The 25204-nt window shown below is 45.9% G+C and overlaps 1 protein-coding gene across 1 annotated transcript in view; it reads right to left on the reverse strand.

The window, feature by feature from the left end:
• Positions 1-729: 729 nt before the first annotated feature.
• The window catches only part of FRMD1 (FERM domain containing 1), a 59590-nt gene continuing 35115 nt past the window's right edge, over positions 730-25204 (reverse strand). The window contains exons 4-14 of the mRNA XM_084832116.1: positions 24262-24341; positions 20756-20832; positions 17708-17894; positions 13251-13406; positions 10984-11049; positions 10549-10617; positions 9247-9421; positions 7971-8306; positions 7715-7831; positions 6047-6126; positions 730-3355 (exon numbers count right to left, since the gene is read on the reverse strand). Coding sequence (XP_084688242.1) covers positions 3068-3355; positions 6047-6126; positions 7715-7831; positions 7971-8306; positions 9247-9421; positions 10549-10617; positions 10984-11049; positions 13251-13406; positions 17708-17894; positions 20756-20832; positions 24262-24341 — 1631 coding nt within the window. The 3' untranslated portion in view covers positions 730-3067. The remainder of the gene's footprint in view (positions 3356-6046; positions 6127-7714; positions 7832-7970; positions 8307-9246; positions 9422-10548; positions 10618-10983; positions 11050-13250; positions 13407-17707; positions 17895-20755; positions 20833-24261; positions 24342-25204) is intronic.

The following is a 25204-nucleotide window of genomic DNA, read 5'->3' on the forward strand; positions in this document are numbered from 1 at the left end:
CCTGCTCTTTAAATGCATGCAGAAGGATCAACAACATTACTGTGGATCTCACTGGTCTTTCCAACCCTACAATTTTGTGGGGGAAAATATTTTTAAAACCTTTTAATTTACTTCTATGGCAATAACCAGTGTCAGCTGAAAAAAACAAATGGGGTGGACAAAACAAATGTTCTATTGCCAAAAGGAAGAATACTATTAAGTTCATGTATATTGCTTTAAACACACTCTCAGATTCCACTTAAAAATGTGCAACCATGTGATAGAGTGTAGTAGTACACTGAAAAAGGCAGACAGCAAAAGAATGTGGTACGTGGATACCGAAGGTATCTACATCACTTGATCACTCATCTTTGTTCCCCTGTACTGAGGGCCAAGCTAGACAAAACACTTGATCATGCATTTAGCAGTCATGAGATGAGATGTCAATCAAGCATTCAGTGACTGCAAAAAGGCTTTTAAAAAATTAAGAGCAGGTGATGGATGCCCAATCCAGATCAGGACCCCGGCATGGAGACCATGGGGCTTGAAGTCTTTGTCCTCTGATGCAGTCCTGATCCGGATTCGCAGCCCTACAGCTGCTATTTGCATTGGGAGGAAATCTCCCTCCAGTTGCTTGATTCGCATCTTGCCTAGTTGACACTGGAAAACACTGGCTTAGAAAAAAGAAAAGAAAACCTGGGCAGTAGTGATAAATCTTGCTGAACATTTCAAATTGTTTTTTTAATTTTTGTATGTTAATGGTTTTAGATTATGTCACTGTGTTGTATTTTTATGGTTTTAATCTTTGTAAACTGCCCAGAGGACTTTAGCTACTGGGTGGTATAGAAATGTAATAAATAAAATTAAATCTGCCAGGGCTCATTTGAACATGTGGGTGAACTTGAGGGTAATTTTGGCAATTCTTTCCTAGGATGAGAGAAATTCTAATAATTTGCAGGGGAAGGGGGGCTAGGGCTTACACAGCAAATGGGGATGGTGGTGGCTTCTTTTTTCCATTGTACCTTTGCTGCCACAGAACTCCTATCCCCCCCGGCCCCCCCACACAGTGCCCACCCTCGGAATGACAGTATTTCATGACATAGCATCATTCTAGGCCACCAATAGGAAGTTATTTGAAAAACAGCTGCCACTGCCACTTTTCCCACTAGGCCCCCATTACTAGATTTTCTCCTGCACACATGAAATGTTTAAGGCACTTTGCCCCTCTTCTCCCCACCATCCCCCATTTTCTGTTGAAAAGCTTCAAAAGATAACTTTTGGCTCTGGTCCTCATTGCTTGATGCTATAGTCAGTGAGGGATGAACATACATGCATGTTCATCCCTCATGGGAAATAGCACACAGGAAGCATATGAAGGAAGTCATTTGCACTACGGCTAAAAGTTAAGACCATGTTCTTTTGGTGAAATAAAGCAGAGATTAACTAGCCAATATTTCAGAACCATGATTAGTTAACAGAATTAACTAAAAGGATTTCTTTACATCCAAAACAATAGCCATATAGAAGGGCAAGTGAACCGATGTCCCACTGCTGTCAATTTTTTAAGTGCAGACTGACCTATATATGGGGTGGGATCCAAATGTAGTCATACGTATCAGTAGACCCATAGATTTCAATGGGTCTTAGGTTAGTCATGACTAAATTAAGCCCCATTGATTTCAATGGGTCTGCTTTAAGTATGACTAAATCTGGAACTAACTCATGAACATCTAGAGCTGTTATTGTGTTTCTACAACTCTGAGGAGACATGCACAGGACCTACAGAACTTACTGATCAGCGACCTGCATGTTATTTCTAGAAATGGTGTGCCATTTATTTATTTATTTATATAACCATCTTGCCATTGTTTCACCCATGTTGCTCTGTGGCACCCTGTAATCATTATTGTATAAATAGAAAACTCACTGGAAAAGACCCTGATGCTGGGAAAGATTGAAGGCAAAAGGAGAAGGGGACGGCAGAGGATGAGATGGCTGGATAGCATCACCGATGCAATGAATATGAACTTGAGCACGCTCCGGGAGAGAGCGCAGGACAGGAAGGCCTGGCATGCTATGGTCCATGGGGTCACGAAGAGTCGGATACGACTTAACGACAGAACAACAACAACTACCTGTGTCCAAGAATGGTGTACAGTTGTCTTCCTGGGAGGTTTTTAAGAAATGGAGAAAAAATGAAGGGGAGAGGCAAAGCTTCAAAGTGGTACACCCCTCACTTCCAATGATTTATTGATGATGTAAATATGCCTGACAGCTGTCACTAATAATAATAAAAATAATAAATCTTTGGGCCAATATTCATACATCTTGAGAGGTGCATATGACACAAGGCATATTCCACTCCTTTTTGCCTGTGACAGTGGAGTTACAGAGCTTCAGCTTGGCGGACAGTCAATGAAGATACATTTTTGGATAACAACCTCCCTAAGAATTATACATCCTGACCAATACATTGGACCACACTTTGGAAAACAGCAGGCAAATCTTTCTGTGTGTCCTAATAGCGTGTTCAGTATTTTGTGTAATTTGCCCACCAGCCTTTTCAGTGAGAAAAGTGGTCAAGCCAACGGTCCGTGAGCACTCCTCAGATCTCCAGTCTGGTATTGGTATAATGTTTAAGACGCTATGCTTTAATTATCAACTTGCACTTTGATCAGAACTGCTGGACACCACAACACGATAGACCAGAGTGCAACAACAAGGAAGGAAAGTATCCCATATAATGAAGTGTGTGTGTGTGTGTACACACACACACATGAACAAACATAAGTGTCCTGCTGGATCAGACCAAAGGCTTATCTAGTCCAGGATTTTGTTCTCACAGCTGCCAACTAGCTGCCTGTGGGAAGCCCACAATCAGGACATCAGTCCAATAGCAACCCCCCCCCCCGCCCCATGCTCCCGAGAAACTGGCATACAGAGGCATACTGCCTCTGATACTGGAGGTAATATTTAGCCATCATGACTAGTAGTCACTGATCATCTTCCATTTCCCATCACATCAGTTGTCATTCCGCTTCTTGTGGGTGCTTTGCCACAAGATAGTCCAAGAGCTTCTCCAATGCGATCACACCACAAATTCCTCTGGGAGCTGATCTTCTCCCAAGAGATCTAGAGACAGACAGTTCATGGACCGCTTTCCATAGAGGTCGGACTTGGTTTTACAGTCAGCTGTTGAATACACACATCCGTAGCTGGCCAGCTTATCCTCCAAGGCACAGCCAAACGTGTAGCTGTGGGAGGTATCGGAAGACAGTGTGGCACTTAGTGGCGGATGAAGACACTTGTGAAGACGAATGTCGTCAAGGCTTTGGCTGTGCTGGTCTGGGCACTTCATAGCTTTGGGCTGTGCAATCTGCCAGTTTAAGAAAGGCATATATTAAAAGCAAACAACATTAAACAAACAAGCAAGACAAAAGGAAAACAAAGATGGCTTGTATGCAAGCTCCCAGTGCATCTCCGTCTCATCTCAAATTGTTAACATCCCTCTCGCTCCCTTTTATGGAAATTGTCTCAATGAAAAAGCTGTGAACCATTACGGAACTGTGAAGTCATTCAACTATTAATGTCTAGATGTTGAGCTCAGTACACATTGTCCCCAATGGAATGTACAATGAACTGAGTTTTGGAAGGGAATCGTTTGGCAAAAATGATAGTACTTCTTTGCATTGAAAGGAGGTCGGGGAGAGGAGAAAAGGCAGGGTAGCCACATCCCATGCTATGAGCCTTTCTACATGAGGCTTTTATTGTGCACTTGTGCTTCCTCAGTCATGGTAGTTTGCAGGTCCTTTACACAATGTCATCCTCCTCCAGGGCCTCTCCCATGCTTCGCAACCATTATTGTGTATTTTTTCCCTAACAGGGCAAGTCTAGTATTTTTTCTCAGTGGTGTTATTGAACCCTCGTGTAATTGCACAATTCTGCTATACCACAGTGCCACCTAGTGGTTGTGTAATGAAACATATAGAAGGGCAGAGAAAAAATACTCCTGGAAAGAAACACGTGTAAAGGAGTCAATTTTAATCCTGCAAAGAATTTATTTATTTTATTTATGTATTGCATTTATATCCCACCTTTTTTCCTCTTGCAAGGAACCCAAGGTGGCTTACATGATCCTCCTCCTCTCTGTTTTATCCTCACAACAACAACCCTGTGAGGTAGGTTGGGCTGAGAGTCTATCACTGGCCCAAAGTCACCCAGTGAGCTTCCATGGCTGAGTGGGGACTAGAACCCGGATCTCCCAGCTCCCAGTCCAACACTCTTGCCTCGCTAAAAGTGCAGGTTAAAAGCCTGAAATAGAAAAGCCCAGTATCTAGAGTGGGTTCATGGGTGAGGATTCCTGATCGTTCTGAGAGCTCTACTCATGTTCAAACAAACGCAAGGAGAGTGCCTATTCAGACCTTGCCAGTTCAACGTGGCAAGGTCTGAACTGAGGGGGGTGGGGCCGGGACATTGGGGCCAGCGTGCATGGTTCCATCTCAGGACACATGTTCATAGAATCATAGAATAGTAGGGTTGGAAGGGGCCTACAAGACCGTCGAGTCCAACCCCCTGCTTAATGCAGGAATCCAAGTCAAAGCATCCCTGACAGATGGCTGCCCAGCCTCATCTTGAATGCCTCCAGTGTGGGAGAGCCCACCACCTCCCTGGGTAATTGGTTCCAGTGTTGTATTACTCTAACAGTCAGGAAGTTTTTCCTCACTGTTAAGCCTTTATATGTTCTTTGAACAGCTGCACAGGGCTTTACAGTGCAATCCTATGCATGTCTACTCAGAGTTCACTGGGACTTACTCCCAGGTAAGTGTGTATACTTGCCTTCCCCAACCTGGTGCTCTCCAGAGGTGTTGGACTGCAACTCCCATAAATCCCTGCCTCGAAGCCCAACCCCTTGCTGAGCCAACTAGAGCCCTGATTGGCTCCTGGGGTGTCCCTCACTGCCATAAGCGCTGCTGACTTGTGGCAGAGCTACCGCCAGCCCCAAGGCTCCCCTCTTCCCTGTGGGACCACACACCCCACAACCTTGCTCCCAGGTACATCCAAGAGCTCTATCTGCAGCCTTAAAAGGGTATAATTTTGGTTGCATCACGCCTATCAGTTAATCGGTCAGCCCTGCATGTTGACAGCTTTGGAAGTATGAACCACCCTGTTGAACTCCATGGATTACGAAGAAGTGAATTTAATTATTTCCAACTAGACTTCCTTTAACTAGCAGTTGACTGTGAGCCTGATTTTACTTTACAAACTTTGCTGTTCTATTGTGTTGGGGGAATGAAACTTTAGAAACATTTTGAGCTGAGCAATTTGTGCTCAAACCACAGACCGTGAATAAACAGCAAGTCCCACAATGACAAAGCCTACAGTCAAGAGTCTTTTCTTACGACAGCAACCACATTTGGAACATTAAAGATGAAAGTAGGGGTTTTTGTTTTTTACAGACCAGATTATTATTGCTTAAGACACAGCATAAGAATCTACATCTAGAAACTAAATCCAAGACCTAAACCCAACCCTGTGCATTCTTTGTTTTGGGTTGTATCCAGCTCCTTGAGTGATTTATGCCATATTTTTTGCTTGGAAGTAGATGTTCCACCAGACAAAGTCCCAGGGGTTGAAACCCAGAACCCCTCCTCCTTCTGTGGCATAGAAAACCGACTCATTTGCCTGTTGCTAGAGCCCTATTTGGACATTTTAACCTCACCCCCACCGCAGCATGACTAGAATCATGTGAGGGAGGGTGAACAACAAAGGAGATGGAGGAGAGTAGTGGCGGCGGCAGGGTGGGGGGACTTGTGTACTTGTTCCTGCTCTCCTTCACATAATTCTGATCACAGAATCATGTGTAGGGCTAGAGAAGGCTTCCCCAAACTGGTGCCCTCCAGATGTTTTGGGCTTCAACTCCCATCAGCTCCAACCAGTGTGACCAATAGTCAGGAATGCTGGGAGTTGTAGCCCAAAATATCTGGAGAGGACCACATTGGGGAAGGCTGGGCTGGAGTGTAAATGAAGTGAAAGTTTGGTGCTAGGCCCACAAGAGCCATCTCCTTACCTGACGGAGAGATTCCACACTTTGGCCTCGGACCTTTATCAGTGTGACTTGTACTACCGAAAGATGGTTCTTATTCATGTCTGGTTGGGGTAGGGTGGGGATGAGAAAGCGAAATGAAATCAGAATGATAGATGTAAACTGAAAACAAAAGCAGGGCCTGAAGCTCATGGGGGCAGACATTAGGAAATATAATGTATGGAGTGAGAGTCCTCAGGCTGGTGGGGCGAGTCGGCCAGGACTGGAATTTCTGCAGGCAGCTTCCATGCAGAACAGCACAGCAGGAGGAGAGAGTGCACATTAAAAGAACTGTGCACAGACGCCCACAGAGCCTGCAGGAAAGGCAGGTGCGTGCCTACAGGAGGGCACGCCCTCAGTTGGGCTTGTATCGAGCTTTGCTGCACTGACTCCACTGTCACCCAGGAGCTCTGTTGATGCCCACTGTGATCACCATTCATACCCACAGAAGACTTCAGGAACCTCAGGTCAACAACAGGGAACATCAGTTTCAGATCACTGAAAGAAGTGATCTGCCTTCTTTCAGATCATCCCCCTGAATATGAAAGGTATGACAAGTGGCTATTTGCCCCTACTCCCAGGCCCCAAAATACTCTTTACTCCAGGTATATATTAAACTTCTGTATATAATGGCAGGCCATAACGGTATGCTGCTCACCAATTCCTGCAACCAGCCCTATACCTATCTTGTACACTGTTTGCATTAGCAGATATCTATATCTGTCTATATCTATTTACAGTGCAATCCTATGCATGCCTACTCAGAAGGAAGTCCTAATGAGCTCAATGGGACTTGCTCCCAGGTAAGTGTGCATCAGATTGCAGCCTTAACAATTTTCTTAAATAAGTTAGGGAAGGGGCGGAAATAGGCAAGGCCAGCAGTATGTATCACTTCCAGAGGACCATAATTCGCACTAACCTCAAATTACGTTTCTAGCTCTCTTTCTTGCACAGAAAATGATTGTGAAAACATGTATGTATAGTTAAAGCTTCACAAACACCAAATTGGGAATTCCAGTGCTTGACAGGAATTACTAAACTCTGTTTAGCTGCCAGTTCTTCTTCCTAAGAGCCTCGTGTGGTACGGAGTGGTAGGCGGCAGTATTGCAACCAAAACTCTCCCCACGACCTGAGTTCGATCCCAGCGGAAGCCGGGTCTCGGGTAGCCGGCTCAGGTCAACTCAGGATGTTGAAGCCTCCATCCTTCCGAGGTCAGTAAAATGAGGACCCAGCTTGCTGGGGGAAAGGTAGTCATGACTGGGGAAGGCAATGGCAAACCACCTCACTATAGTCTGCCATGAAAACGCCAGCGTAAGCGGCGTCCCTCTAGGGGTCAGCAATGACCCGGTGCTTGCACAGGAGGAATCTTTCCTTTCCTTTCTTTTCCTTTTTTCTGCCCCCAGTCTCCATATCCCCCTGTTCCTATGCATGTCTTAAAACCACAATGCCCTGAGATACCCTCCCATATTTTTCTTGCTTCATTTCACATACAAATCCCTTAAAATTGAGTCAACATTTAAAATTGGAATATGTTATGCAAATGAGCCTAAATTGTATAACTTTACCCTCTTGCAGCTTGTTTTAGCTAGAGAACTAGGAGGTGTCCATGAAACAAGATGTGCCACTGAAAAATTATGAAGAATACCATCCCACCTTGGCAGCAAATATCTTCTTCTGTGTGAGCATCTACAGGCTTCTCAGGTGTGTCTTCTTCTAACTGAGGATCATCCACAGGTACCTCTTCTGGCTCGTCTACTCCCAATTCAACCTCTGGAAATTATGAAAGAGAAGTTGACGTAATGATTCAACTTTTTCTAGACCCACCCACCCACCTGCCATCTTTCTCTCTTAATTTTGTTGCCACGGAAAATAAATTGTGGCCAGCCACTCCCTTCCTTCCATGTCTTACCTTCATCCCGAGAGCCATCTTCTGCTCTCTCTTTGCTGTCACTGTCAATGCTGGAGCTGCCATAGCTGATGTTTGAGCTGCAGGACTGGTCCTTCTGATGAACCTGGGCCATACCAAAGGGCTCATCCACGGACATTTCCACTGATAGCCGGTGTCTCGAGTCGGCCTCAATGCCAGATGTGTGTGAGCTGCCATGGCTGTCTGTTGACTGCTGAGACAGACGATTCTTTCTCTTGCTTCCTCTGCTGCTTCCACTGTCATGGGAATGCTTGTCTGATGGATCAAAATCCATCTCAAATGTGTCACTGATGTAGGATTCCCGGTATCGTTTCTTCTCTGGAAAAAGAGGGCAGGATTTTTTAAAAAAAAATTATTTAAAGCATTTGTATCTCTCCCTATATCATTAAGATCTCAGGGCAGCATACAGATGAAATCAATTTAAATAGTATAAAACAATAAATAATTTAAACAGCTAAAAACATATTAAACCATTAAGCAAGCTAATACCAATTTAAAAATCTAAAACAATAAGTTAAAACAGTGTGCAACTTTTGGGAATTCAATTAGTCCTCAGAGGCTTTGGTGAAAAGCCATGTTTTAACTTGGCGCCAAAATGAAACCAAAGTCTGTGCCAATCAGGCCTCCAAGGGGAGGGAATTCCACAACCAGGGTGCCACAGCAAAGAAGGCCCTCTCCCACATCCCACCATACTGTATGTCTCGCACTGGTGGGATGCAGAGGAGGGCTCCTCCAACAGATATTAATCTTTGGGCAGGATGTGGAGAAAAGTGAGTGCAGTGACCAAGGTGTAAAGGATATCCAAACACAGTGCCACCACAGACAAAAGCCAAAGGTGCGAAAAACATGGAGGAGGAAGAGTGATTAACCCTAGCAATCAGGGGTCCATTTAATAAAAAAAAACAGCACTCCAGCACTGTACCATACACAGCTCCTCCTGCTCTTCCCTTAATTACAGCCCTTTTGCCCAGATATTCCAAATTCTGCAACCCCGCCCCCCAACATTGGTCTACAAGAAAGCAGGAAGACTGAGCATGCTTATGAAACAAACTAGCAAAAGGGTAAGCTGCAGTTGGGCTGTGGGGCTCCCGCAGGGTGTCGCCCTCAGCAGTTGCCCAGCCAAGCCAGCCACTGATGCCAGCCCCACAATCACTGAACCACGGCTCAAAGAAACATTCTGACCTGGCGCACTTCTTAACACTGGATGCTTGCTGGCAGCCTTTACCCTTCTCGAATGTAAGCCCTCCCCATCACGTACCTTCTACGTCTTCCAGCATCTGGATCTGCTTAAGTATGGGCTGGATGTTAAGAAACAGCCGGTGACTGTTGCTGAGCAGCTGCAGCAAATGCCGAGACCGGAACGGGCAACCGGTATAGTAAACCAACTTCCGGGCAGAAGGCAAACCATCTGGCTGGATCACAAATTTTTTCCCCTAAATTATATATGTATAAGAAAGGCAGTGGGGAGGAAAAATGTAACGGCTTAGGAGAATATCAGGGCAGGCTGCACAGATTAGATACAAACAGGGATTTCAATGTAGTGAGTAAGAGCAATGATCCATCTAATTCTGTATTGCTCACCATGACTGGTATCCATCTCTAGGATTTCAGGCATAGGGCTTTTCCAGCCCTCCAGCCCATGACCTGTTAACTAGAGGTACCAGGAGTGGGCCCTGGCACCTTGACTGTCCAAAGTATAGCTCCTACCACTGAACTATGACCACCTCGCACAAGAAGACCTACAACTCTGACCCTTAAACATCCTAAGAAAAGGGTGAGGAATCTTTGGCCTTTCATGGCATTTTACGGGAGGTCCAGACTCTGGGTAGAATCCAACAGGGCGCTTCCGCCTCCACTAATTCTCTTCCACCCTACTGATTGGGTTGTGCACCCCCCCCCCCCGCTTGCACAATGGCGATTTAGTGCTTCCAGGGCAATCCAAAATGAGGTTTCTGGAGGGAGGCAGAGCTCACATAAGGGAGTTCCACCAACCTGCCTCCTTCCAGAAATGAGCATTTTTTTGCTCATGTTGGGGCTTCTCTCATGAGGCACTAAATTTCCCTTGTGTAGATGGTAGGTCCAGTTTGCGCAATGCAACTGGTGGGACCCACCACTTGTGGAAGGAAATCAGCAGGGTGGAAAAGAATCAGTGGGGGTGTGAGCACCCTGTTGGATTCTGCCCAATGTCACCTTCCACTTGTAACCCCACAGTGTTTTCTCACTGCTTCTTCTGTCTTTTTTTCTTTGCAGAAAAAAAAAGTTAAAGAGGAAAAGTCAGAATAGCTGCATAGTTTTTATTTTTACCGCTGGAAGCACCCTAACAGCACAATCCTATGAAGAACAGGTTCACTGACACAGAAGTAAGCCCCACTGAGTTCAATGGGGCTTACTCCCAGATCAGCGTGTACAGGACTGAAACCTAAATTACACATTTTATTATCTATATCTGCTCAATTTGAAAAACAGAATCCATGCATTTACCAGCTCTGAGCCTTCAAGCAATATGTGATTCAAATTGCAGATAAACCAAAGACCCACTGTCAAGTTCCACAACACTCACCAAAAATGCAAGTTTCCCAATATGGGACCAGGGGAAGTCATACAGCAGCTGGCGCACATGGTTCACTTCCTGCAACAAAGCAAACACATAGCAAAAAAGACAAGAAAAAGGCATTGGGCTGGATCCATAAGAACAAAAGAAGAGCCAAGCTGGATCAGACCAATCCATCCAGTCCAGCATTTTGTTCACACAGCGGCCCACCAGCTACCTGCCAGGATGAGCCTTCTTCACCGCCTCCCCCGCACTGCCCCCGCCCCACAGCTCCCATTCAGCAGGGGCTGCTTTGTCTAGCAGCGTGTAAGTTTGTGTGTGTAGCAGAGTTAATGCTACACTCTTAAACCCGCTTATCTGGGAGTAAGTTCCACTGAATTCAATGGGACTTCTGTCTGAGGGGTATGTATAGAACTGTGTTGTTAAAATCTTCCCATGTCTTACCTGATAGATGTGCATCCCTTTAAGCGTCAGACCCAGGATGACTGTAGGGCGATCCTCCTTCTTATCCTGGGAAGACACATAGATGCAAGGTAAAACAATGACAATTCTACACGCACAATTCTTTGGTGTTCACTGAGGATGCTTTCAGCCCATCAGAACAGGTTTCTAGCCTGGAATGCTCCTGCGGCTCATGGGTATAGCAGAATTGTTTGGCTACATCTTTCACTCTTGTATGGATGTTTTTAATGACCTCCTGTGTTTGCTAAGGAGCATTTACAGAGACATTAAGGATTAGGAGAAGCTCTTTTCCTCAGACGTTCTAGCAACAGGAAATCATTCAGACCAGCAGTGGTAGAAGCACACGGTAACCTTCCTCTCACTGCTTTGGGGTCTAATGCACCCTTCCTCAACTTGGCACCCTCCAGATGTGTTAAACTACAACTCCTATCATCTCCAGTCAGCAGGCCAATAGACCTTCTGGCTGGGGATAATGGGAGTTGAAGTCAGACACATCTGAAGGGCACCAGGCTGGGGTAAGGCCGGCCAAATGGTTCACCTGCCACAAGATCCTCCGCACGGTGTAAAATAATGACATCATGCACTTCAGGGGTGGACCTGGCTGTTGCGAGTGGGTGAGGCTTGTCCATTCTTATGCTGGAGTCCTACCAAGTGCAGAAGACCCCCACCTTGGTAGCCACGCTGAAAAGATCCACAGAATGCAGCCAAGAGCTGGCAGGTCACGCACCAAAGGTGTACCAAAGACCACCACAAGGACTACAAAAAGGAACTCAACAGGGTAAATGCTGGGCCTTGGTTGCCCTTTCCTGGCTTTGGCAACCAGAATGCCCCCCCCCCCCCCCGCAAACAATGTCTTAGGGTAGGACAGCTCTCCCCAACCTGGTGCTCTCCAGATGCTTTGGACTACAACTCCCAGCATTCCTGTCCACTGGCCATGCTGGCTTGGGCTGATGGGCCTTAAAATCCCAAACATCTGGAGGGCATGTGGTTGGGGAAGGCTGCCTTAGGGAATCGCAGGTTTAGGCGGCAGCAGGGGTGGTGGTGTTTGTTTTTGAATGGCACTGCATTAAACAATAGTTCCAGATTTCCCTTTTACCCAACTACAGCCATCTGCAAAAGCATACTCATTTGTAAAGAGCTGACTGTGAACATACAAGAGTTTGCAATGATTTTTGTTATTAGAAACTATGCTGGCCTTCTCTATGCAAGGATTAGCTTAATGTTGGCTACTATGATCCAGCTTTCATAGATATTGATCATCATCATCATGACCAACAAAAATGATAATGGAAAAAAAAATACTATGACCCTGTTTGGATGTAATGATGGTTTCCAGCAGCAAATCTTGGGTTAATTAACCCACAAATTGCAGGGACACGCACCGCTCCCAAGCCACTTCTTGTTTGCTTTAACAACCCTCGAATGCTGCATTTGAGGGCTGTTTTCCATGACGTCTAAACAGGGGCACTTGGAGTTATTCATGGGTTAAATGCCCCCAAGTTAACCCAAGAATAAGCCATGGGTTAACTTGGGGTTGTTTAACCCAAGAATACCCCACAGTGCCCCTGGTTGGATGTCACGGAAACAATGCTGCATTTTAGGGTTGTTAACGCAAACAGGAAGCGGCTCACGTCCCCACAATTTGTGGGTTAATTAACCCATAATCTGCCATCAGCTGCCACCGCTATGTTCAAACACAGCAGCAGCAGCTGCTATGAGTCTGTCTATCAGCATATGAAAAATGAACACAAACACACACACACACACGTATTTCAAGTTAGGCCGAAATTCAAGTATTAAAGCAATTGATTTCAGCTCTGCATTCCAGGGCACAAGGGCTTGTCAGATCTTGCCATCCATACCCCTTCTAGCTTATACTTACAGCAGTCTCAATCAATACACAGCTTAAACTGGAAGAAAATGCAGGAGTGGATAAAGTCTTCCAGACAATTGGCACAAACAGAGTTTCCCTGTTCTCTGGTATGGCCATGGAAAGAGCTTGCATGCTTATGGATCGTCATATCCCTTAGAGGACAATGGAAACCCCTAAGTAAACAGAGTCTGTTGTCTGTGGTTCCTTCACAATGCTTCTAGCTTCCCATGAATTTTTTGTACTCTAGCTGAGGTCTTTGTTGCAATTTTATGCCTAGGACATAATATACATTGTTTGGTCTCCAGTTTTCTTTCCTTAAAGAAAAGAACTCAACACTATATTCCAATACTCGAAAGAACAATGACTCTCGTTCAACCTTTTGCAATCTGTAGAAGTGGACAGGCACATCTTCCAACAAGCACGACTCCTTGACATACTTCAGGATAGCTTCTCGAGTGGAGAGGCCTTGCTGTTCTTGATGCATCTCTGGAGCATGCTTCAGAATATAATCACTCCCTCGCTTTGCAATTATCTGTCACAAGAGAAAGGGACAACGTCAGCAATTTCTGCAGCTTCCCTTCAACTGTCCTACAAAAGAAGACAGCTGGTATTCATTGCATGGTGTGTTTGGTTCAGACAAGGGTATGCCTCTCATCCCCTCAGAAGAACTTTTGGCTAACTTTGAAAGGTAAGATCTCCTTCTGAGGCCTTTCTTCAGGTGCCCCTTGTATCACAGGTTTGTTATGCATGTACAAGGGATGGGGGTTCCTCAGCTGTGGCACCCCTATAGTGGGACTTCCTAAAGCAGGGGTGCAAGAAGTGTGGCCCACCAAGCCATTTCTGGAGGCCACCAGATCTGCTGCCAGTGCTAAAGAAAAACACAGCAGCAATGCCTGGGCTTTCCCACTCTAGCACTGGCAAAAGAAACCCCAGGGATTCCCTTGAAGAGAATTTTTTCTCTCATCTCTGATGAGAGATCAGACATAAGGATAGGATTCCCTTGCTAGCACTGTGTAGCAAGAGAAGCCCCAGGCTTGTGTATGTATGCATGAATGTGCAGCCCCCTAGCCCCACCTGATGTGGCCCTAAGGGTCAAAAATGTTGTGTGTTCCTGCCCTAAAAAGACTCACCTGGCACCTATATTACACTCTTTTGGGTGCCAGTTAGGAACAGTGTTATTTAATTTTCCCAGGCATTTTAATCTGCTGTTGCTTTTAACTTAGTTTAAGGGTTTTAATTACTCATTTATCGTTTTATTGCAAAATCATTTTAAATTGCACATTGCCCTGAAACCCGAGTATGGTAAAGGGCAGCATATAAATGTTTTAAATAAATAAATATTCCTATAAAGAAGAGTCAACTGTTATAATCTGCCAAGTGAGAATTAGGAACTTTCTAATTGTGTCCTACTTTAATTACAAGGCAAAAACAAATAAAAACAAATGACCAAGTATCCAAAGAACAATTGTATTTATTACTTCTAAATATGGCCCTCAAGTAGGGTAAGATTTAACCCGGGATGGGGGAATTTCAGAAGTTGCAAATTCTCCCATCCCACTGCAGTACAAAAGAAGTTGAGCCTTATGAAATTCCTCCTTCACAACTATTAAAGGACAAACAGAAGCACTGCTTCTTCAGCTCTCATTTTCCCATCTAAGTGGTGCTAAATCACTATAAAAAGAAACATGAACGGGGGATGATGACAACGCCACATTGGATCAGACTTTATAGGTCAATATTGCAATATGCACATGGGTTTGCTGCACAAGAGTAAAATTAACAACTTCCGTGCCTTTAATAGTTGTTGTGAGCCTGGGAAAGTTTGTTCTGTCATAGTACTTCAGTGAGGTCAGAATTTTCGCTTCCATGCAGGTATTAAAGGCACCCAAGTGTCCTTCAGGACTAGCTAATAGGTGACCCTGTGAGCAGGGTGACCTAAGCAGATTAAAAAGGCACACAGCAAGAAATGCAAAACACAGCAACTTTCTTGTCCTTCTCTGTTGCTTGAAAGGGTCGCGTGGTGCTGGACAGTGAAAGGGTGGGACAGCAGGTGGCAGTGCCAATGCTGCTTGAAAAGGGGGTTTCTGCAGGTGAGGGTAGCAGCAAAAGTCAGAACTGATACCTTCCACAGTCACCTGTGGAGATGGTGTCTCCACGACAACAGAAGGAGACGCGGATGGAGGAGTACTGTTTTGTTTTTTTGTTTTTTTAAGGAATCAGCTTTGCTGCAATTTGGTCCATGCAGGGCTCCATGAGGGAGTGCTCCGCACCAGTAAAAATCGCTTCACAGTACATACTTCCTGGTGGGTGTGGGTGTGAGGCAGGGGCTTCCCCTCCCCTGCCTTTCTCCTTTCCCCTGAAGGTCCAGGTGTACCTGCATTTCAGGAGCAAGCATCATTGAGCACAATGGGAGTTACTTCTGAGTAGACACACATATGTTTGTGCTGGGAAAGACCAGGGGGGGCACAGGGATGGGATACCAGCCCCCTTCTAACCGCAGGATCTCTATAAGGAAGGTGTGAAGTAGTTACTTCCTAAGGCAATAAACTAAGCCATGGAGAATCACAGGTTCAGTGAAGCTCTTTAGAGGCTTTAAACTTCAATTCATGGGGATCTTTCTAAATTCTGATGTGGGCATTCAGAGGGCAAACCTCATTGAGCACAGTGGGAGTTACTTCCGAGTAGACACACATACGCTTGTGCTGGGAAAGGGGGGGGGCATGGGAAACCAGCCCCCTTTCTAACCAAACTGATACTGTGCAGGATCTCTATACGAAGCTGTGAAGTGGTTACTTCGCAAGGCAATAAACCAATCAACAGAGAATCAGAGCCTCGAGATTGAGCTCTAGAGCATTTAGGGAATTTGCTTTAAACTGTGCCATTTCAATTGAGGGGGATCTCTGTAAATTCTGATGTGAGCATTCAGGGGACAAGCCTAATTGAGCACAAAAGGAATTACTTCTGAGTAGACACTAACTGGTTTGTGCAGGGAAGGGAAACACACAGGAAATACCCCTTGACCAGGGACACGGTGAAAGGCCCATCCCTGGGCAGGGTTAGCATACCCAAGGTCAATGCAGGGATTGGGGCTCACAGCAACTATACCATGGAGAACTTGACTTGAGGAAAATAACTGGACTTTAAGCAGTCTCAGGAAATCCAGTTTTTCCCTGATAAGCTCCAGGGTGGCTGCTGGATGGCCATGACGTCATGTATCCCTACCAGCCTCAACAGGCAGCCAGCTCAGAGTAAATTGCTAGTGGAGACACCTCCCTGGAGATTTCTCACCACGGAGGCTTTTTTTAGAGTTCTGACGTGAAGATGATTATCTTAACCCAAGCTGGTTATATTGTTTTCAGGCTTGATCTAAAGCAGCCTTCCCCAAGCTAGTGCCTAGATGTGTTGGACTACAACTCCCATCATCCCAGCTAGCAAGACTGTGGAGATGGATGTTGTAGTCCTCCAACACATCTGGAGGGTACCAGGTTCAGGAAGTCTCATCTAAAATTTGTTGAAAATAAGGGCTCATTGCAGTTTAGGTTGAATGTCCTAGTTCACCCTTTCCTGACCATCACTCAACACTTCAGAGGCATTTAAAATTGAGACTTTACAAGGGAACAGTAAGCCCTTGAAGGGAATGCTCTTGCCTGAATACCTTCTAGTCCTTTAATTACAGGGAGGCGCCCTCAGGTAGCCACACTAAAGTCTCCCTTTGTGTCTCTCACCAGACTTCACACAATTTTAATTATCTTCTATGCCATGGGGCCTGATCTTTCTTAACTCATCAGCCCAGCACCATGAGTCTAGGAACCAGACTCCAAAACCAGATTGCCTGCCTGCCTGACACTTTTGTATCTCCACTCCCTGCAGTCATCATTATCCTCATTCTTCACCATGCACTGCAACAATCCTGAGCCAGGAAACTGAACCAAAAGTATTTTGTACGTCATCTCCTTGCAGTGCCCTGAGGACAGGGAGAGCCGCGTCCCACTGGATGCCAGGTTCCATCTCTGGCAGTAGATTATCTCCATGTCTCTTTGCAGAGGAAGAGCTACAGAGCTGTGAACTATTTTGGACTTTGTTGTGTTGGCAAGCTTAACGTTTTGCAGTGATAAGGAAAGATCAATACCCTTTCCACGCCACCCTTCCCCTGCCTGAAACACTTCATGCCATGCTCACCTGAGAATGGCAATTCTGAGTACAAGGCAAGGGTTGGCTGGGGTGGAGGTAATGTGCCAGAAAGAGAACTCATGAGCATGGCGAGTCTTGACTTGCCCATCCCCTCTGAATCCTCCCTCCCTGGTGCAAACTCATTTCTGCTCTCCTTGGTTCTCGAAGTAGGGTGGTACAAGGTGGATCCCTTTAGAGCAGTCTTCCTGAATGTGGTGTCTTCTAGGTATCCAAGAATACAGCTCCCATCACCCAACCACTGGCCATGCTGGCTGGGGCTGATGGGACTTGTACTCAAAATATTTGGAGGGCACCACGTTGGGGATGGCTGCCTTACAGCAGGGGTGGGCTGGATTCCCCCCCCCTCCCTGAGGTCCGGATGACATTGGTGGTGGGGGGTGCCCCACTTGTGACATGAGTAATAGTGCCCTACCCCCTGGTGTCATCACGTCCCTGGCTGAAGCTCCTCTAACCGGTGCTTCAGCCAGGGAGCCAGCTTTGCATTTCCTCTGCCTTCCTCATGCAAGAAGAGGAAGGAGGAGTGATGCTTACTCAACCAGCATGTCCAGGAACCGGCTGAGTCCTGAACTTCTTATGCTTCATTCCACTTGCAGCCATTTAAAGCTTAACGGATTTGTTTCATTCTCATAATGCAAGACTTACCCACTGAGGGAAGTAAGTCTGGGGTTCAAAATAGTTCCCTCTGTGGAAGTTTTCCCGGTAGTCCCCCAAGTCAATTTGAAGACCATAAGCAGCCAGGAGGAAGTAGACTTCTTCTTTGTCAGTGCACCGAGACCTCAACACTTGTTCCCTGAGATGGCAATAGTAATAATGCCGTGCTACCTTGTCACTGCAGGGCAGAAAACACCAGTTAAAACCAAAGCCAGCCAAGAGAAGGCCAGAGAGCCACATAAAGAGAGTGCCATTCCTAGACAGTTGCCATTCTGAGGAAAAACCATTATGTAAGACATCTTTTATCAACATTAATCATTGCGTAAATTGTTTACAGAACATTCTAGAAGCCCCTTTCAGATTCAGTGAATGGGGGTGGGGGATTATTCCTTAGTTTATATACATATTAGGGAAACCAGACTAGGTTGGAGTTTAGCTAATGGTCAAACAACACATTATGTTAAATATGTAGCATGCAGCTTAAAGTAAATGCAGGGAGAAGAGCGCCCTCCCTACCCCCACCCCCCACTGCATCAAATACGAATAGTAAAATGGGATGCCAATGGGATCTGTTTTACTACTGCTATTTGGCATGCAACGAAGGTGACTTCTTTCGTGAGAATGGGGAGGAGGTAAGAATTCAACCTCCCCACCCCAGGTGCTGAAGTCCCGATCCAGCTTTGGCGGGGGCACTTACTTTTAAATAAGCAAAACCCCCATACAGAGTTGCCTGCTACATATTTAATGTAACAAGTAGTTTGACCCTAAGAGAATGTGGCTCAGTGAGTCCTATTTAACAACTTGGCTGGTGTGTTCTGACCCAGTTAAGGTTTTCAACCAGTCTCCTTTTTCCTGAAGTCCAATATTGTGCTTTTAAACACAGAACAATTGATTTTAGTACAGATTTTGCACTTGTATCTGTACCAAAGCCTTTTTCCTAATCTGGAGAAAAGTGGATTGGGGAAGGCCTTCCCTTGTATAGCATTTCCCCCTAAGTCTCTCAGAGGATCTAGATTCCATTGAAATCTCCCAATTTCAGGGGGGGCACAGACCCCCTTCAGGAAGGCGCTACTGAGAATCATGTGAGGGGGAGGCAGGCTCACATCTGCTGTCCTTGTGTCACTGATGTGCAACAGAACCCTCCCGCCCATGTTCCCCAACAAATGGTGTACATAGGCTCACTGCCCCTGGTACTGGAGGTAGCATATAGCCATCAAGACTAGTAGCCAATGACAGCCTTTTCCTCGAGGAATTTGTCCAACCCCCTTTTAAAACCATCCAAATCAGTGGCCATCACTACATCCTGTGGTAGCAAGTTCCGTAGTTTAACTATGTGCTGTGTGAAGCAGCGCTTCCTGTTCAAATGCCTCTCCTAAGGTTTCATGACAGCAGTAAGAGCTGTAAGCTACGATGTGCTGTTATTTCTGGTATTTTGCCCTCCCCCTTTGCCTTTGCCCCCACCCACCCCTGGAATGTGGCCCCTGAGAGCTTCCCTGAAATGGAATTCAGCCCTCAGGGAGAAAGAGGTCCTGCTCCCCGCCGCCCAACACACACAGACTCCGCAGACAAGGCCCATGCCTGGACAGCGGAGAGGGGGGCCTGCTGGGGCCGTGTCGGCAGAGGTGGGGCCAGGAGGAAGAGCCCTGCCTTGCTCTCCCCCTCATGTTAACCTTAATTGTGTGAGGGGGAAATGGCTGAATAGGGCTAGACTGAATTAAAGGCATCAGATCATACAAGGAAGGCAGATGATGAGAAAGGAGTTCTTTTGCCTCCCTGCAGAGCACATAGGGGCAGCCCACAGGCCACAGGCTGCAAGTGGCCCTTGGGGGCTCCTATGTAGCCTGCAGTGGGTGCCCATTGCTGCCCCCTCCCCCCAAACCCCCCCCCCCACGCTGCTGCCGCAATTGCACTGGGAGGAGGGAGGAGGGAGTGACTGTCTTTATGCACCATTTTCCCCAGCACAATCGGGCTCCTGACAACCCACCAAACACCTGTTCAGCAGACTGCTGGGAACACAATTCCTCTGGGGAAGGAGGTGCATGAGGAAAGATATCCCTGCACTCTTCCCACCCCCACAGCCGCACTCCCAATAGTCCACCAAATAGCTGTTAGAGCACAATTTAAAAGGGGAAGGTGACCCAGTGTGCTGCCTTTGCGGCTGATTGGCGGGCAAGGGAAGAAAGTGCTCTCAGCCACTGTGCAGGGAGTTGTGGTTTGCATCTGTACTCACATTTTACTGGACATCAGTGCCAAAATGAAGGCTCTTGTAAACGCACATTTGAGAGGGCTCTACACTTTGCCATGGCTACACACCTATGTGCACAGGGCTGGTGTCAAGGGTAGGCATGCTTGGGCACCCATGTCCCAGCAGGGGCCCCTGACAAGCGTCTCCTGGGGTTGCTCCTCCTCTTCACCATTGCCACCTGCTTGCTCACGTGCCTCTTGCTCTGGCCCAGACAATGGTGGTGGTGAGAATGAGATGCACTAGGTGCCATGGCCTGCTTGCTCCCGGGCTCTCTGCCTGTCAAGCAAGCAAGTGGCAGCAATGATGGGAAAGAGGCTGAGGAACAATAGCAGCTAGTAAAGCACCTTGGATAGCTCCTTTAGAGTTCTGACTGGTTCTGACTGAAACCCAGGGTGGATTCACTACCACACTGACACTGGAGCCACCAGCCTCCACTGGTGTAACTATGGCAAACATGATTACCACATTAAGTGTGGAGCTTCCTCTAACCTGAACTGTGGACAACAGAAAACTTGTGTAAATACATTCTGGAAACTCTAACTCAACCTTGCCCAACCTGGTGCCCTCCAGATGTGTTGGACTGAAACTCCCATTATTCCCAGTCAGCACAGCCATGATGGCTGGGGACAATGGGTGTTGTAGTCCAACACATCTGAGAGTTGTAGTCCAACACATCTGCAAGGCACCAGGTTGGAGGAGGCTGAAGTATTGGGTAGCATCAAAAACAATGAGGGTAAACAGAGAAGCATGAGTCGAATACAGTTCTTCTCAAAGAATACATAGGACAACTGTACCTTATGACCCGTCCATTTTCTACGTAGTACTGTACTCTGAAGAACGCAACCAATGGAGGGCAGAATTTCTCTGTTCCCTTTTAAAGAAAGATGGCAGAAAAGGAGAGTTACATAATGTCCATAATCAAGACAGGGTCGCATGTCTCCTTCACCACTTAGCATTTTGAATCGTCTTCCCCTTCTTGCTCATCCGTTTACCATATTTATTCTTCAGTCTGTTTTGAAGTCACATCACAATCAATTGTTTCACTTGAATAATAATGGTTCACTGACATGAGCAATGGTTGGAGCACCCTAGTTTTGCAGGTCTTCTGCTTCTATTACAGAGGTTCTGAAATGCTGGTCTATGGACCACTGGTGATCTGTGAGCTCCATTCTGCTGGTCCATAGAAAGGCTGTGGAACAGTCAAGAGTATCTATACTTGGCCATGAATTTGATTATTTTTTTTTTAGGACAGTGGACATCAAGGCCATTTTGACCTAGGAGCCATAATTTTCATAATGTGGCATTGGCATTGACGATGAAGCAGGTGCTGAAGAAAGAACATCATTAAAAAATGAGTTATGTTTTAGTTTGTATAACAAAAAACATTTATTAAGCAGCCTGCAAAGACCCTCAGCAATTTTCAAGGTCTGTGGAATTTTGTGTTTTTGAGAACCACTGTTCTTAATTATTTGCATCTTGAGTGCCTTATGGCAGAAAGATGGCCTAGAAACTCTTAATTCTTTATTTCTATTTTAAGATACAAATGCTCAAGCATGTACAGCCCCACCATTCATGGTACTATGTTTTTGGCCTGCAATAGGACTGATGTGCCACAGGCCTTACTGCAGGTGTGAGCAATTTGTGGCCCTTCAGATGTTTTGGCCTACAACTCCCATCAGCCCTAGCCAGCACAGCTAATGGCAAAGGATGATGGGAGTTGTAGGCCAAAACATTTAGAGGGCCACAAGTTGCCTGCCCACTCTTTCTGGAAGGTCCATCCTACTGAAAGGCACAATTACCACCATCGCTGCTTTTGTTTGATTTTGTCTGGAGCTCAGTCTCAAGAGTCATTCATTTTGTGAATTAACAGAACCTTTTTGTTGGAACTGAAAGGCACTCCTGCATGTCATCTCAGTGTACGATAACCCCTTGCCCTACAGTACACGGCCATCTTCTCTGTGTCTGGCCTTTCAGGGATTTTGTAGGCCTCCTCCTTGAAAGCCTTGAAGCTTTCATTATGAAGATAATTAACAGTGCAAGCCAACACATACTTAGTCAGAAGTAAGTCCCATTGTGTGTAATGGGGCTTACTGCTTATGAAGTGTGTTTAGGACTTGCACACTAGAATCACAGAGTTTTTAGTGACCTAAAAGATCATCTAGTCCAATCCCTGCCAATCCAAGAAAACCACTGCTACAGCATCCTTGATAGGTGGACATCCAGCCTCTGCTTAAAAACCTCTTAATGAAAAGGAGTCTGCTATCTTCTGAGATGGTCTGTTCCACTGTTGAACAGATTGTACCACCTAAGTTCTTCCTAATGTTTAGTCGAAATCCCCTTCCTTGCAATTTGAACCTGTTGGTTTGGGTCTTACCCTCTGGAGCAACAAATTTGCTTCATCATCTACCTACCTGGAAGGAAGTTCCATTGGACTCAGTGGGGCTTACTTCTGAGTAGACATGTACAGGTATATCTCTAGTCTGTTTCTTTACCGGAAAAACATGCAGGCAGGATTCTATCCAATTGATCAACAGGAGCAAACCTGCTCCTGTCTGTCAGTGTTGTGGCCAAGGTATACAAAGGCAGCAGATAACTGATAAATTATTGGGTGCTTATATTTTAGTTGTATTAAAAATAATTGTATTTAAAACATCATTATAAGAAATATTAAGCTACTTGTATTTTAGGCTTTTGTGTTTAACACTGGTGTTAACCCCCCCGCCCCCCCCCACACACACACTGCCGGCTGCCAATTTTTCAACCTGTCTGTACCAGTCATGAAAGACTACAGCTGTTAATTGCTGCAGATCAAGCTACTGTTAAAGCACAGCTACAGACGCTGGTTGAAATGTTAGCAACCTTATCCATGCTGTACACTTAGGCCAGGGGTAGGCAACTGGTAGTCCTCCAGATGTTTGGCCTACAACTCCCAGGATCCCTCACCACTGGCTATGTTGGCTAGGTCTGATGGGAGTTGTAGGCCAAAACATCTGGAGGGCCATAATTTGCCCATCCCTGACATAGGCCCTATCCCATCCAACCACAAATGTTCTGGCTATGGGATGACTGATAATGTAGCATAAACTTAAGAAACAGAGCTACATGATAAACCATAATATATCTACAATGCAACGTTTTGCAGATATGAGTAGATGGAGGACAATGAACATTGGGCCAAGGGCAGGCTAAGAAACCTTGGTTCTGTTTCTGACTAAGGGTGTTTCTACATTAAGCAAAACCCCACATCCTTTCCGGAGCTTCCTGCTTTCGGTTTCTTTGCGGGATTAGGAAGGGCTGCTTTACATGGCAGCCATGTAGTTTGAACTGAGGGAGTGCCTCCCTCCCTCCCTGGCATGTGTGCAAAGGAGGGGGGGGAGTCTTGTTTTTGCAGCTTAATTTCTGCTGTACTGTTTTCTCCCAGCCCCCAGGAAACTTCTGACTTACTTCTGAGTAGACATAAGATGACCCTGTAAGTCTGCAACCCCCAGCACACTTACTTGGGAGTAAGCCCCACTGAACTTAATAGGGTGCTTTCAAACAACAGAGGATGTTGCTTCTGAGCTTGGTGGGGTGGGGATCAGATGTGTCTCCCTTCGTTGCAGGGAGGCATTTTACCCTCTTCTCCATCCAACTGAGAAATGCAGAGGCCGGAGACACAATCGGCAGGTGATTCTTGCCCTCGCTCCTGTCAAATCTCATCCTGACTGTGCCCCCAACAACTGAAAACAAACGCCCACAGCAGGCAGACACAGCGGTTTCTTCCGCTATTGGAGAAATTCACAGGGAGGTCATGGCACTCCTGTACCATGGGCTGGAAAAATTACCACATTTTTGTGTTTGGGGAAAACATAATATAGGCTGGAGGAAATGGTAGGGGATACCCTGGAGGGTAACAGCATCATCTAAGGAGCCTGCAAACGTCCGAGAGACAGCCATCTCAATAGCAGGATAAAAGCTCCGTGTGATGAACCCCTAAGCCACAGACTTCCTCCCTGATGTGTAATCCAATGCTCACTTACTTGGGAGTAAGCGTGGAGCTTACGTCTGAGTGAATGTATCTTGCAGCCTTCCCCAACCTGTAAAACATCTTGGGAGTACCAGGTTGGGGAAGGCTGGTGTATAGGATTATGTTTTTAGAACCTCAGATCCTCCAAAACATAACATCAGGCAAAAATGTTTGGACAACAAAATGGACAAAGGCCCCAAATGATGGTTAGCTTCAGTGTCTATCGGGTGAAGTCCAGCATGCAACACTGACAAGAATTTAGTATCAAAAATGTACACTGGCGGGGGGACTTACTTTGCTGGCGTCTTTCTTCCACTCCTTTAAGAAGTATTTGCACAGTTTCTGCTCCAGGTCAATAAATACATATTCATTGTCTGAAAGGGAGGCACAAGAAAGGGTAAAAATTGGAGAGCTTCAAGGACTGTGACTTTTCTCTTCCAGTTCTTTGAATGTTAGTGATATAAAGATGAAATTAAATACATCAGTAAATGAGTTGCAACTGAACTTTGTGTTATGTTATAAAAGAGTCCCCTTGCTATCCAAATCATGGAAATCTTGTAGACTGGGCAGAAATGGGAACAGCTGATCATCACAAATTTCTGCCATCTTGGATGCTGTACGTGTCTGAGAGAAGTGGGGATTGTTGCTACATGGGCCCTTGCCTACTCCCAGGAGTGCAGAGTGGTGGGTATATCCAATGTGGTGACAAGCAGTGCAATCCTATGCATGTCTACACAGAAGTAGGTCCTATGAAATTCAATGGGACATACTCCCGGGGGTGAGATTTGCAGCCTTAATTTTTCAGGAAACACTCCTAAACAGAGTTTAGGAATTGTTGCTCTAAACCAGCCTTCTCCAACCTACTGCCCTTAAGATGCCTTGGACTTCAACTCCCATCAACCCCAGCCAGCATGGCCAATGGTCAGGAATGCCGAAAGTTGTAGCCCAAAACATCGGGAGGGCACCGGGTTGAGGAGGGCTCGTTCAGTCTATTCTGTCATCTCAGTCAGTCACATTTAGGTGCGTCATACTTATGTTGTTAGAGAACATAGCTTGGATGGACACATAGCTATGCTCTTAGTTACCTCTGCTTGTGACCCAGGACAAGGCAATAAATGGAAGCATTCTTAAAAGGGACTGAAATGTCAGGCAAATTCTACAAGTGTACCCATCATTTCCTCAATTTCCAGTTCAATTCTCTGAGTCTTCGGGCTTATGTAGCCAAAATGGCAGCACC

Source organism: Heloderma suspectum, chromosome 1 (assembly GCF_057233095.1).
Source record: "Heloderma suspectum isolate Gila_16-S chromosome 1, 16-S_ref, whole genome shotgun sequence".
In the NCBI taxonomy this organism is placed as follows: domain Eukaryota; kingdom Metazoa; phylum Chordata; class Lepidosauria; order Squamata; family Helodermatidae; genus Heloderma; species Heloderma suspectum.